Source organism: Malaclemys terrapin, chromosome 10 (assembly GCF_027887155.1).
Source record: "Malaclemys terrapin pileata isolate rMalTer1 chromosome 10, rMalTer1.hap1, whole genome shotgun sequence".
Classification (NCBI taxonomy): Eukaryota; Metazoa; Chordata; order Testudines; family Emydidae; genus Malaclemys; species Malaclemys terrapin.
In genome coordinates, this window is record NC_071514.1 from 55494062 (window position 1) to 55506712 (window position 12651).

General features: G+C 48.6%; 1 protein-coding gene across 1 annotated transcript in view; it reads left to right on the forward strand.

Moving 5' to 3' along the window:
- FAM234A (family with sequence similarity 234 member A) overlaps window positions 1–12651 on the forward strand; it is a 47271-nt gene that overhangs the window by 32010 nt on the left and 2610 nt on the right. The window contains exons 5-10 of the mRNA XM_054042029.1: window positions 5427–5557; window positions 8225–8357; window positions 8802–8940; window positions 10411–10551; window positions 11327–11405; window positions 12096–12248. Coding sequence (XP_053898004.1) covers window positions 5427–5557; window positions 8225–8357; window positions 8802–8940; window positions 10411–10551; window positions 11327–11405; window positions 12096–12248 — 776 coding nt within the window. The remainder of the gene's footprint in view (window positions 1–5426; window positions 5558–8224; window positions 8358–8801; window positions 8941–10410; window positions 10552–11326; window positions 11406–12095; window positions 12249–12651) is intronic.

A 12651-nucleotide genomic window follows, 5' to 3' on the forward strand; every position in this document is an offset into this window, starting at 1 on the left:
TTAAGCTTGCATGCAGTTCTGGTCACCCCATCTCAGAAATGATAGAATTGGAAAAAGTACAGAGAAGGGCACAAAAAATTATTAGGGGTATGGAACAACTTCCATATGAGGAGAGATTAAAAAGCCTGGGACTGTTCATCTTCGAAAAGAGATGACTAAGGGCGGGATATGGTAGAGGTCTTATAGAATGTGTGGAGAAAATGAATAAGCAAGTGTTATTTACCCCATCATATAACATAAGAACCATAGGGTCACCCCATGAAATTAATAGGCAGAAGATTTAAAGCAAACGTAAGAAAGTCCTCCTTCAAACAATGAACAGTGTACTTGTGGAACTCATTGCTAGAGGATGTTGTGAAGGCCAAAAGTAAAACTGGGTTCAAAAAAGAATTAGATAAGTTCATGGAGGAGAGGTCCATCAATGCCCGTTAATCAAGATGGTCAGGGATGCAACCCAATGCTCTGGGTGTCCTTAAGTCTCTGACTGCCATAATGTGGGACTGGACAATGGGATGGATCACTCAATAATTGCTCTGTTTTGTTCCTTCCCTTTGAAGCACCTGGCACTGTCCACTGTCAGAAGACAGGATACTGGACAAGATGGACCATTGGTCTGATCTACTATGGTCATTCTTATGTTCTTATTTCTGGGCCATTACCTTCCAATAAAACTGAAGGTGTTAGTCTATTTAAAAAATATTTCTAGTAGCAGAACCTCTGTCTTGAAAGAAATCTCTCAGCACAATTTATCTGTGGACATAATGGAAGCTATATACATGTCCCCCCTTTTGGGTTTAGTTCAGGGGTGGGCAAACTTTTTGGCCCGAGGACCACATTTGGGTGGGGAAATTGTATGCAGGGCCATGAATGTAGGGCTGGGGCAAGGAGTGCGGGATGTGGAAGGGAGTGTGGGGTGTGGCGGGGAGTTCAGGGCAGGGGGTTGGGGTGCGCCAGGGGGCTTAACACAGGGGGTTGGGGTGTGGGGTACAGGAGGAGTTTGGGGTGCCGACTCTGGCCCAGGGCCGCTTACCTCAAGTGGCTCCAGAGTGGCAGCGGCACGTAGCGGGACTAAGGCAGGCTCCCTGCCTGACCTGGCCCTGTGCCTCTCCCAGAAGTGGCCGGCATGTCTGGCAGTGGCTCCTTGGGGCGGGGCAGGTGGCTCTGCTGCACACTGCCCTCACCTGCAGGTACCACCCCCGAAGTTCCCATTGGCCGTGGTTCCCTGTTCCTGAGCCCCCCACCCCCCCTCAGGAGCCACAGGGACATGGTGCCGGCCGCTTCCAGGAGCGACGCAGGACCGGGGCAGGTAGGGAATCTGACTTAGCCCCGGTGTGCCACGTGGCTGGCAATCCCACGGGCCGGATTGAAAACCCTGATGGGCTGGATCCAGTCCACGGGCCGTAGTTCGCCCTCCCCTGGTTTAGTTGCTTTCAGGTCCTGTGTTTTTCCATTGAGCAAGACTAGCATGAAAAGAGTGCTGCCTCCCTGTTAAGTGTATTCTTCACCAAGCCCTTGGCTTCACCAGGAGAAAAGGTGTCAGCCCATATATTTTAAGATCCTAATGTGGACAAGCCAAGTTGTAGTTTTAACATGTTAGCTGGTCAAAGTAAACCCTGGTCTTGCTCAGTGACAAAATTTAGGACACATGTTAACATCCCTGTGTAGACAAGGCAATTCTGCTTCAATATGGTACATTACAAAATGTAGAAAAAGCTCTCATGACTACTCCAGAATGTCACTCAGCCAGGGTCTAAATTTCTGGTAACGCTGAGCTAGTCATTCTCCCTTACAGAAGTGCCCTGAATGTATTGGGTGCTGGTACAGAGGTATATGAAGAGCCAGGCTCTGCCCCAAAGAGGTGTGTGTGGGGGGGTTGTTTTGTTTTTAATAAAAGGGTGGAGAAATGGCAATAATATACAAACACAGTATTACTAATTTTGTAACTGCCCCACTACCTGCCAATCAGGACTGGCTCCAGGATTTTTGCCGCCCCCAGTGGCAGAAAAAAAAAAAAGAAGAAAAAAAAAGCCACGATCGCAATTGCGATCGGCGGCAGCTCCACCACGCCGCTTTCCTCTTTGGCAGGAATTTGGTGGCAGGTACTTCCTTCCGAGAGGGACCCGCCACTGAACAGCCCGACGTGCCGCCCCTTCCCCTTGGCCTCCCCAAGCACCTGCTTGCTGGGCTGGTGCCTGGAGCTGGCCCTGCTGCCAATATTAACTACTTGATTTCAGATTCCCACAGTTCTGCTGACCATGCCAGATGCACATAGGTGCTGGAACTAGGGGTGATGGGAGGTGCTGTTGCACCCCCTGTCTTAAAATGATTTCCATCATATACAGGGTTTACAGTTTGGTCCACTGGCTCTCAGCACCCACACTGTAAAAATTGTTCCAGCACCCCTGCAGATGGCTGCATGGCAGTGGCTACTTGTAAGTTGTTTGATGCTCTGTCCTGATACCATACAGCAGGGGTCCCCAGCGCGGTGTCCGCGGGCGCCATGGTGCCTGCCGGGGCGTCTAAGTGCACCCATGTACTGGCCGGCAGATGAGCACCCACCGGCGGCATTGGTGACACCTATTGACGTTGCCGCTTGTTGGCGGCAGTTCGGCGGATGCTCGTCCGCCGCCACGGTCCTCCGTGGCTCGTCGTCTGGCACCTGCCAGACAAAAAAGGTTGGGGACCACTGCCTTATAGTGAGCACTTCTCCACACCAGGCCTTTGGTGCAACAGAAATCTTCAGCTTCTTCTTTGTGGAGCATATCAAGCTCGCAGTTCATTTCATGGGTAGCCCATATAAGATATCTTTCGGCACAGGGCAGTGCTTGCCTTCCAAACATCATCACCTTATCAGAGGTCTAGAAGTCAAAGAAATAAACAGCTCCTTCCCAATAATCCCTTTACAAATCGGTGATCCTAGAGAGCCACCAAAGGCCAGGGGTAGCTTAACCTAGGAGTAAAATCCAGGAGAGCATTTGGCAAGGTTTTTTTTTCCCCCCGAGAGTCCTGCTCGTATGGTTTAACAAAGGTCCTAACCCCTCCAGGTATCCAAGGCAAATACCTTAGAACAAGGGAGTCCTACATCCTGAAAGGAGAGTCTCACATTTCATCCTCATCTGGTTGTTTTCAAATCGGTGGCGAGACTCAGCTCTCACCACCTCAAAGATCTAGTCTCTCAATTCTTTCGCAGACAGAATAGTATGTTCTGTTATAGATTTCCTGCATATGCATATATCATTTTCCATCTGTTTTTCATTGCCTTCCACTTGCCTTAACTCTGAAAACCCTAAGGAAGTGCAGTTGTACTCTAGGTCTCTGGACACCATTGAAATTCTCCCTCAACTGAGCAGAAGACTGGCAGTAATTGGATTCTGTGCTCATCCTTAATGAGGATCAATATAAGGGCATGAAAGCACCAACGTTCCCTCGTGTTGGATTAAAATGGCCATTGCTCAAGCCTGTGTCTGTGCTAAATCAGACTCCATTTTGAGGCATTGGGACACATTCCTCCAACTTCACCTCACTGCCTACCCAGAAAAGAATAAAACCACCTGCAATTAAATATGTGATGCATCAGCCTGGCCTTCCCTTCATAGCCTCAGGCAACTTTGGAGTCAGGGTATCACTAGCTACAACTTATATTCTCTCTTGCCCTTGTATGTTTGCTTGTTATCTGTGGGGGTAAAATTCTCCGCTACCCTCTGCTCCACAGAGGAACCCTCCCATTCCAAATCTGTTGTGATAGTAACAAATTCTAATGTTGTGGTCAAAGGTTTGGAAACGTTCTACTGAGGTCATGGGCTGCAGCCTGCTCTGCATTACTGCAGACAGCACAAAGTTTCCTTGCTATTCAGCACTGCTGCCCTTATGACAGCGAGCCAGTGATTACCCAGCACTCCTGGAAGGGTAAAATTCCTTTTAGTCTGGAACTGCATGTGTGTGGCGGTTGAATTGTATTTGGAAAATTTAAACAAAGCCCTTTTAGCTTTTTCTGAGCTGGTAAAATGGGATGATAACACAAAATCAAAATATCACTGCTTGCATTTACACAAAAACAATTGGCAAAGGAGTGATCAGACAGGCTGTGTGTCCATTCCTCAGATACGGGAGAATCATGGATTCCAAGGTCAGAAGGGACCTCTGTGATCATCTACTCTGGCATCCTGCATATTGTAGGCCAGAGAACTTCCCACAATCATTCCTAGAGCAGATCTTTTAGAAAAACATCCAGTCTTGATTTAAAAATTGTCTGATGGGGAATCTACCACGACCCTTGGTAAATTGGTTAAGATGCTGACAGAGGCTTCATTATTTTAAAAGTTGTTGGGCACGTACAGTTTATATCTTCAATTGTGATTGTGTGTCCCCTAACATCCAGGTTGGCAGATCTGCTTCTGTGCAGAAGCAAAGATATCAGTAAGAAATTTCTGAAGACTACTTTAATTTAATTTGATAAGTTCATGGAGGATTCGATAAGTTCACGGAGGACAGGTCTATCAATAGCTATGAGCTGGGATGGGCAGGGATGGTGTCCCTAGCCTCTGTTTGCCAGAAGCTGGGAATGGGCAACAGGGGATGCTCACTTGACGGTTACATGTTCTGTTCATTCCCTCTGGGGCATCTGGCATTGGCTGCTGTCGGAAGACAGGACTCTGGGCTAGACGAACCTTTGGTCTGACACAGTATGGCCGCTCTTATGTTTAATTCATTTAAATCTAGACTTCTATGTAGTGTCTTAGGAGTCTGATTAAAAGTCACACAGGATCTTCCCTCAGTAGATCACATCAAATTTACAGGTCATGAAAAGGAACAACGCATGCCAGTTACCTGCTTTGGGCTGGTGTTAGCTGTTCTCAGCAGGCATCAGTCCCCTGTAGAGGTGAGGTTCTCCCAGATCCCCTGTGTCTCTGGAGTTCAGCTGTGGCATACTGTAATGTGCTCATGCATCCATTTGGAGTTTGCTCAGAAGTAGCTTCAGAGTATCAAAGAAAAATCTTTCTCCTAGAGCAGACTCCACAAAAATACTTGCGATCCAGTCCCAGCCAATGCATACACTTTTTTGTTCGTTGTTTAGAATTAGGAAAGATGTCTTAATGCCAGCTGTATTTTAGGCCCTTTCCATTCAGGGCTCCCCAGCTGAAAGCTAGGTTTGAGCTTCATCTATGAATAAAACCTATGAACATTTGAATTTATAATTGAAATGCGAAGAAGACCCGTAACTACTAAGTGCCAGATCTGACACCTCAGTGTGCAGGGCTAGGTGGTGATGCAGGATGGGCTATCAGGCTGTGGGGTATCTCAGAGAACAATAACAGTAACGACAAATTGTTCCTTAGTCCTACAGAGCCACTAAACAATATTCTGAGCAAATGTTTTGCATATTTTGAGCAAATGTTTCTCATAACAGGAATAACTGTGTGTTTCAGGGGAAGTTCGATGGAGGCAGTTTAACAGTTTTGGAGCTAATTATACCGTGGTGACTCCCTTGTTAAAGATACCAGATGTGGATGGGGACGGTGTTCAGGATGTGATGATCTTTACCACTGCAGGAGATGAGGTACATACATCATCACTTTGAACCATGATAGACTCTTTGCACATACTGCTAGGAGTGACAGGAGGTTTGTTTACTGTACCGTTCTAAAGCAGGAAGTACCCCATGGGGGCCTCTGTGAGACCAGCATGTTTCAGTAGGGCAGGTCCCATTGCCCTTCCCCACCCAGAAGGGACATGGTCTTGCTGCTTTTAGCTCAATAAAGTTTTACCGCTCCCTCAAATGAATAGAAATATTTCACTGATTTAAAAATATAAATCCCAATGAAAACCGTACTTTGGTGTAAATATTCCCCTGCTGAGTTTGCAGCCCAGCCATGGTACCTTCCCCTCTAGTGTGTGAGCCACAGTGTGCGACTGACGGTGAACAAGAGTGCACTTGCCTGGCCTGTTCCGTTTGCCCAGGCTGAGAGAAATGCAAACAGCGCCAGGAAGTCAGGTTCTGAAGTGTCCTGCTTGAGTCCTGTAAAGCACAGTTGAGAAGGTATGAGGAGGACTGTGGAACATTAAATCAAGTGCCTTCTGCTCTTCTTTCTGGCCAAACGGATGTTCAAGATCAGCTGGCATTGTTCAGAAAGAGTAAAGCTGGTGTCCTAGACATCCCCCCCTCAATAAATCAGTGAGGCAAGACCTAGCCAGTCACTCTGTTGCTGGGGGTAAGACAAGTGTCCTGTAAAGCTAAATTTCCCTGTTACAGTAACTCCTCGCTTAAAGTCGTCTTGTTTAACATTAACAGAGGGTCCTGTGGCACCTTTAAGACTAACAGAAGTATTGGGAGCATAAGCTTTCGTGGGTAAGAACCTCACTTCTTCAGATGCAAGAAGTGAGGTTCTTCCCCACGAAAGCTTATGCTCCCAGTACTTCTGTTAGTCTTAAAGGTGCCACAGGACCCTCTGTTGCTTTTTACAGATTCAGACTAACACGGCTACCCCTCGGATACTTGTTTAACATTGTTTTGTTGCTGATCAATTAGGGAACATTCTCATTTAAAGTTGTGCAATGCTCCCTTCTAACGTTTGGCAGCCACCTGCTTTGTCCCCTGCTTGCAGGAAAAGCAGCCTGTTGCAGCTAGCTGGTGCGGGCTTGGAACCAGGGTGGACCGGCAGTCCCCTATCAGCTCTCCCTATCCACTCCCCGCTCCTCAAAGTTCCCTGTGCAGCAGCTGCCCAGCAGGCTAGCAATTGCAGCTGTCCCTCCCCCCACTGCCATGTGCTGCTCCTGCCCTCTGCGGGGGGGAGAGGAGGGAGGAGAAGAAAGGGGGTGGGCTAATGTCAAGGTGTTCCCCCTGCTCCTACACCCCGCTTACCCCTTCTTCTCCATATAGAGCAGGGTGGGGACAGGGAGGGAGAGAGACGGAGAGAGGCTGGGGCAGCAGCTGCTGTCTCAACTTCCTGATCCACTTAAAAAGACAATGCACTTAAGAGTGGGTCAGCTTACTTAAAGGGTCAGTGTGCATTTTTCTCTCTCCCACACACAAGGTGTGTGTCTCTCTCTCTCTTTCTGCTGTGCTAGCTCCCCTCCCTCCATTCCTGCTGCCTTGTAGAGTGAGAGGCTACATTAACAACAATGTGTTAACCCTTGAGGACTCAGCCCAGTGCTAGTTCATCATTTAGCACAGGAGTCCTCAAACTGGGGGTCGGGACCCTTCAGGGGGTCGCGAGGTTATTACATGGGGGGGTCGCGAGCTGTCAATCTCCACCCCAAACCCTGCTTGCCTCCAGCATTTATAATGGTGTTAAATATATAGAAAAGTATTTTTAATTTATGGGGGGGGGTCGAACTCCGAGGCTTGCTATGTGAAAGGGGTCACCAGTACAAAAGTTTTTGAGAACCACTGATTTAGCAGTAAATCATTCCCTGGGAAATATCCCACCCTCTAACTTCACCACCTCAGAGAGGGTGGGTGGGTGGGTGGGTAGTGTTGTGTCTGGTGAAGAACATTTTCCTGGAACCTAAGCTCCCCTATGTACATTAATCCTTATGGGGAAATTGGATTCGCTTAACATTGTTTCACTTAAAGTCTCATTTTTCAGGAACATAACTACAACGTTAAGTGAGGAGTTACTGTACCTAATACAACAGCAAAAACACACAAGCAGTTGTTCTGCAGCAGCTTTGTTACTGTTAATAGGCCTAACCTTGCCCTGTGGTAATTATGCACAACAGAAAAATTGAGGCTCATGCCAGACAGTGACACCTAGTAGCCGGATGGGTATGTTGTGAATTGTTTGTGTGTTGCGAATTGCATTGTCTAAGTCGGTGGTTTTCAAACTGATTTAAGGCTACATACCCCTTTCTAAATAATGTAGTCTGCATCTGGAATGGGGTCGTAGTATACCTATGATTAGATTGCAAAGTCTTGCTAAATAAAATGTGTTGTCCACCATCACTGGATTTTTTTGCGTGTACCCCCTGACGCGAGCTCAGTTTGAAAACCGCTGTCTTAAGTCAAAAGCAAAAAGTGATCTAAGGCATGTGAAGTGTCTTCTGATGTGTGGAGAAGGCTCCTCACAGATGGGAGAGCCATATGGCAAGTTGTGCCCAGGCAGCCACCTTTCTGTCTCATGCCGTCAGCCTCCCCAAGGATTTGGGCTGCAGCAGCAGTAGAATGCTAACCTGCAGCAGTGGTGTTAATAAGTATTTATTCTTATGGTTTTCATTTTCTCTGTAGACTCAAAGTTTCATCTATTCGGGGAAGAAGGGGGAGCAGATCGGAACCAGTGGCAGACTGAGTCTGGGTGCAAGGCCTGGTTATCTCATGCATGTGACTAAGACTGGCTCCTACTACGTTCTCTTCAATACTGGTAAGGCCTCTTGCTGGTTGAATACTAGAGATACTCCCAGTACTGAGAAGTTACCATCACTTTGAAATTCATAAATACTCTTCCAGCTTGTCATACAGTATTCCACATTCTCGCAAGACTAGCTTCCAGGTTCTGAAGTGACATTCATGATAAAGCAACAGAAGGAGCCCTCTACTGAAAATAAGAGCTCATCTTGTGAACCCAGAGAGCGCTCTTTACATGTAGTCATGTTCTTTGGACAGTGCATTGAAATGTAAGTTCAAAACACAGCCACTGTTGCCAAGTGAGTATAGGGCGTGTTGCTAAGTTAGTCTGTGCTTCCCTAAGGATCTAATGCACAATTTCTGAGGGGAAAGGATAGGAGAGAAGGCCTCATTTGCACAGTTTAGCACAATGGTCAAGATAAGCTTCTGCTGTCATTCTGATTTCTCTTTGTTTGCACAGTAAATTCTCTTTACGGCTACTCCTTGAAGGATCTCTACAGCATGGCAACTGGGATGGAAAGTAAACTCACCAGCCTCAAGCAAGATCCTCAGTGGGAGAAGAAGATTGAGAGCCCCACACATCACATACCTCTTCTCAGGTAGCAGCTTTACATTCTCCTGACCTTGTGATTTAATTGTGGGGGCTCTGATCCACTGATTGAAGCATAAAGCAGTATAGTTTAGCTGTCTCTAAGATCCACTTAGCAGTGTTGCTCTTGGCTTGTCCAGGAGCATGTTCCAGTGCCAGACAATGAGGAGAAGACTGGGGGGGGACTGACTCAGTGAGTGACAACAAAGTGGAGAGGATGTAATTCTGTTATATGTTGGTTGGGGAAAGACACCAAAGACAGAGAGGAAGTATTGAGTGTGGCACACAGAGGTTAGAACTAGGGGGAAAGTGATTAATTTGAGAGCATGGATTGAGGCTAAATAGTAGGAAAAACTTCCTGGCAGCAAGATCTATGAGATTGTGGAATCATCCGCAGAGGGAAGGGGTGGGACGCCCAACAATCGGGACAGATCAGACAAAACCTATAAAATGTCCTGCATGTCCCAGTCCTGTGTTGGCCCCAGGGAGATGGACTGGATAGTGTAATGTCTCTTCTGTGTTTTATTTCTATGATTTATGCCAAGTTTCAGACTTTGGAGAGTTCCGGTTCAAATTCGTTTAGCCAAACCCATCAATCCAAACCAGAATGCATGCCACGCACACAGTCTTGAACAGCCAACTGCATTGTGGGTAAAGCACAATCCCAATCTGTGCGATCTCTCAAAATTGAGACTATCGCCAGTTAAACGAACTTTCAAACCCACAGCAATGTAAACTGTCCAGCTCCCCCCCACACGCTCTGATTCCTCAGCTCCACTACAGACATCCTTTCAATTCCAACGGCTAGTTAAACATTGCACATCCAAACGCATTTCCACACGAGCCGCACAACCTTAACTCTCCCCTCCACTACAGTCAAATAGATTACTGACAGCTCTGTGGGTTTGGACATGGCTAAAGCATGAGGGCAGAGATCAGGTTGTGTGTCTGAGTGCGGGAGATTGGCAGGTACCAGAATCATGTGTAACTGCAGGGGATAAGGGAATTTTCCAAAATGTGTTTTTGGTCACTCACTCACTAGACAGCATCTGAATTTCTCATGCAATGACCAGGCAGGGAAATCTCTTTATTCTCCAGAGGGGGAGGGGAGCACTTCCAGGTTGCAGTGATCCGTCAGTCATAAAGAAACAAAGGGCACAAGCCCAGAGTGCTTTCCTCATATAGCCGCCTGGAGTGCAGGGAGAGTGAATGCTTTACTTCTCTTGCATGTGGCACCCAGAGGGAGCTGCTCTCTGTGGAGGGAGAGTGCCCAGTTGGATGGGGAGAGCTGGCAACCTGCAGCTTCTCCTCCCCAAATGTTGGCTTCAGCAGAGCCTGGCCTGGCGCATGGTCTTGTGTTCCTTTCCTTTTCCTGGTGGGATGATAGCCTTTGATTTCTACATTGGGCATGCTGAGAATAAAGTGGTATTCTCAGCTAGGAAAGCTCACTAATTCCTTGTCTTGGCCTCTCCTTGTTCAGCTCTGGAGACATTCGTTACCTGGTGAAGGTTCCCGGGAGATCAGGGGAGAATATCTTGGTTGTGAAGTCAAACATGGCTGAGCTTCTCAATGGACAAACTCTTGACTCCCTGTGGACTGTCAACGCCTCCCACATCTTGAGGTAATGCTGCCATTGCAGGAGAGAGATGCTCCTTTCCAAGAGTTTGCCCAATGACACTTGGGGTCCAGGGAAACACGGCCCCTCCTTTGTGTGAAGTGCATGTTTCATATGATCTAGTATCTCTTCACAAAGGGGAGAGCTTGACGCTCTGCCTTGATTCTAGGGAGGGTGGGGAGAGCCTCATTCAATTTCCTGCTGACATGGCTGCAATTCATGGAGTGGGGGGTGGTTGTGTGGCTGTCTCTCCCTGGGAGCCACAGTAGGGAGTGAGGGCAGAGAAGGTCATGGTACTTGGTGTGTGTCTTTTTCTCCTGCAAAACCCTCCCCAATAGCCTGGCTCCAACCCCCACCCCAAATACTGTAGCCATATGAGCAGCTGGAAACTTGGCCTGCTTATTACCTTATATGCCATGGAGGGGTGGGTCATCCTGCATCTTCTCTGAAGGCCAGCGCCAACTACCTGAACCTCCCCTTTCTGTGCCCCAGCCTGGTTACCTGTGCCTCGGGATGAAGCTCCCACTGTCTCAGGGAAGAAGTAGGACCTGGGTGCTGCTTCAGCAGAACTTTCAGCCTAGGGAGCAAAGGGGCCTGACCCCCAGTTCTTCCAGTTAGTAATGCCAAATGCTGAGCCATTGTGGGATCAGTTGAGTCTCTCACCAGGCTAGGTGTGGGCTGGGTACAGGCTGCTCTAGACAAACAGGCACTGGGCCTGAAACACCTGTTCCCTGGCTGCTCGGTACCTTGTCTCAGTCCCCTTCTCCTGTCCCTCTTGCAGCGAGCCAGTGTTTGGTTACTACACACCTGACGTTCTCCACATAGTCCTTGAAAGTGGAGTTGGACCCAACAGGAAGAAGGTTTGAAAGCTCTTTGCTCTGATCCCCCTTTCCTTGCTCGCTTGCTGGCTACGGCGTGTGTTTGATTGGGCTCGAGTGCCATTTGCACAAGGAGTTAGCCCTGCACTGGGCAGAGGGGAGCCGGCTCTCTTGATAGGTGTCAAAGGCCTTTGCTGAGATGTGCGGCTCTTTCTCCAGGAGGTTCCTCCGTCAGCCCAGACAGTCCGTGGAGTTCTTCCCTCCTGCAAGTGATTAACCATAAACGGCAGGTGAATTCAAAGGCAGAGCTCTGGGTCTGATTTCTCCCAGCACCTCCAGATGTGACTCTACATTGACATGGCTATCTACACATAAAGGACCCTAGGTGTCCCCTCCGTGACTGCATCATGCATGTTTCTATGGTGTAGATTTCAGGTTTGATCATCCCCCAAATTGGAGAGCGAGCAAACACCCAGGATAGGTGTTGGGGCAGTCAGAGGAGCCTGGGACTGAAGCAATGGAAAGTTGTATAGCTCTGAGGAGGAACTAGAGCACAGGTTCCAAATGGCAGCTGTGCCGAGCTCATTCCATGGAGTCTGGGTTCGACCAGCCTGCCCTGATCTGATTTCCCCATGTAGCCAAGCCCTGTTCCCGCAGGGAGGTGTGGAGCTGGGCCCCTGACTCTCTGTGCTGTATGGTCCAGGGTAAGCTCTGGTCTTTCTTCTCTGCCAGATCATGATTGTTGAGAGTGGCTCTGGAGCAGTCCACTGGGAGCTGGAGCTGAATTCAAGAGCAGGGAGTCCAAGGCCTGCCACACTCAATACTGCAGATCACCGGTCCATGTTCCTCTTCTGGGGAGAGTACCAGGCAGAGGCCAATGAAACGGTGAGGGCTGGCGAGCGGGGACAGCACACACAGCCCCTTGGGCTCACTCTGATCTTGAACCAGAATTTGCAGGACACCCTCTCACCCCCCCCCATACACACACTGAAATCTGCTAGCCCCGGAGAAGCACTTTGTCCTTCCTGTACTATGTGCACATGCTTACCTGGGCATGTCCAGGCTTTCCTCTGCTCACGTGTGGCCCAGTACCCTTGGCCAGTATCCCGGTCCACACCCCCCTTGTGATGACCTGGGCTGAATCCCCATCGCCACCCCGAGTGGTGGTGCCATGCTGCCTTTGCAGGGGATGTAGCCCAGGCCTGAGGTGCTGAGCAGAGGGGTCTCTGCTTTGCGCAGTGAACGGTGCTCGCTAGACTGCGGGGCAGCTAGCTGTTTCTTAAGCCAA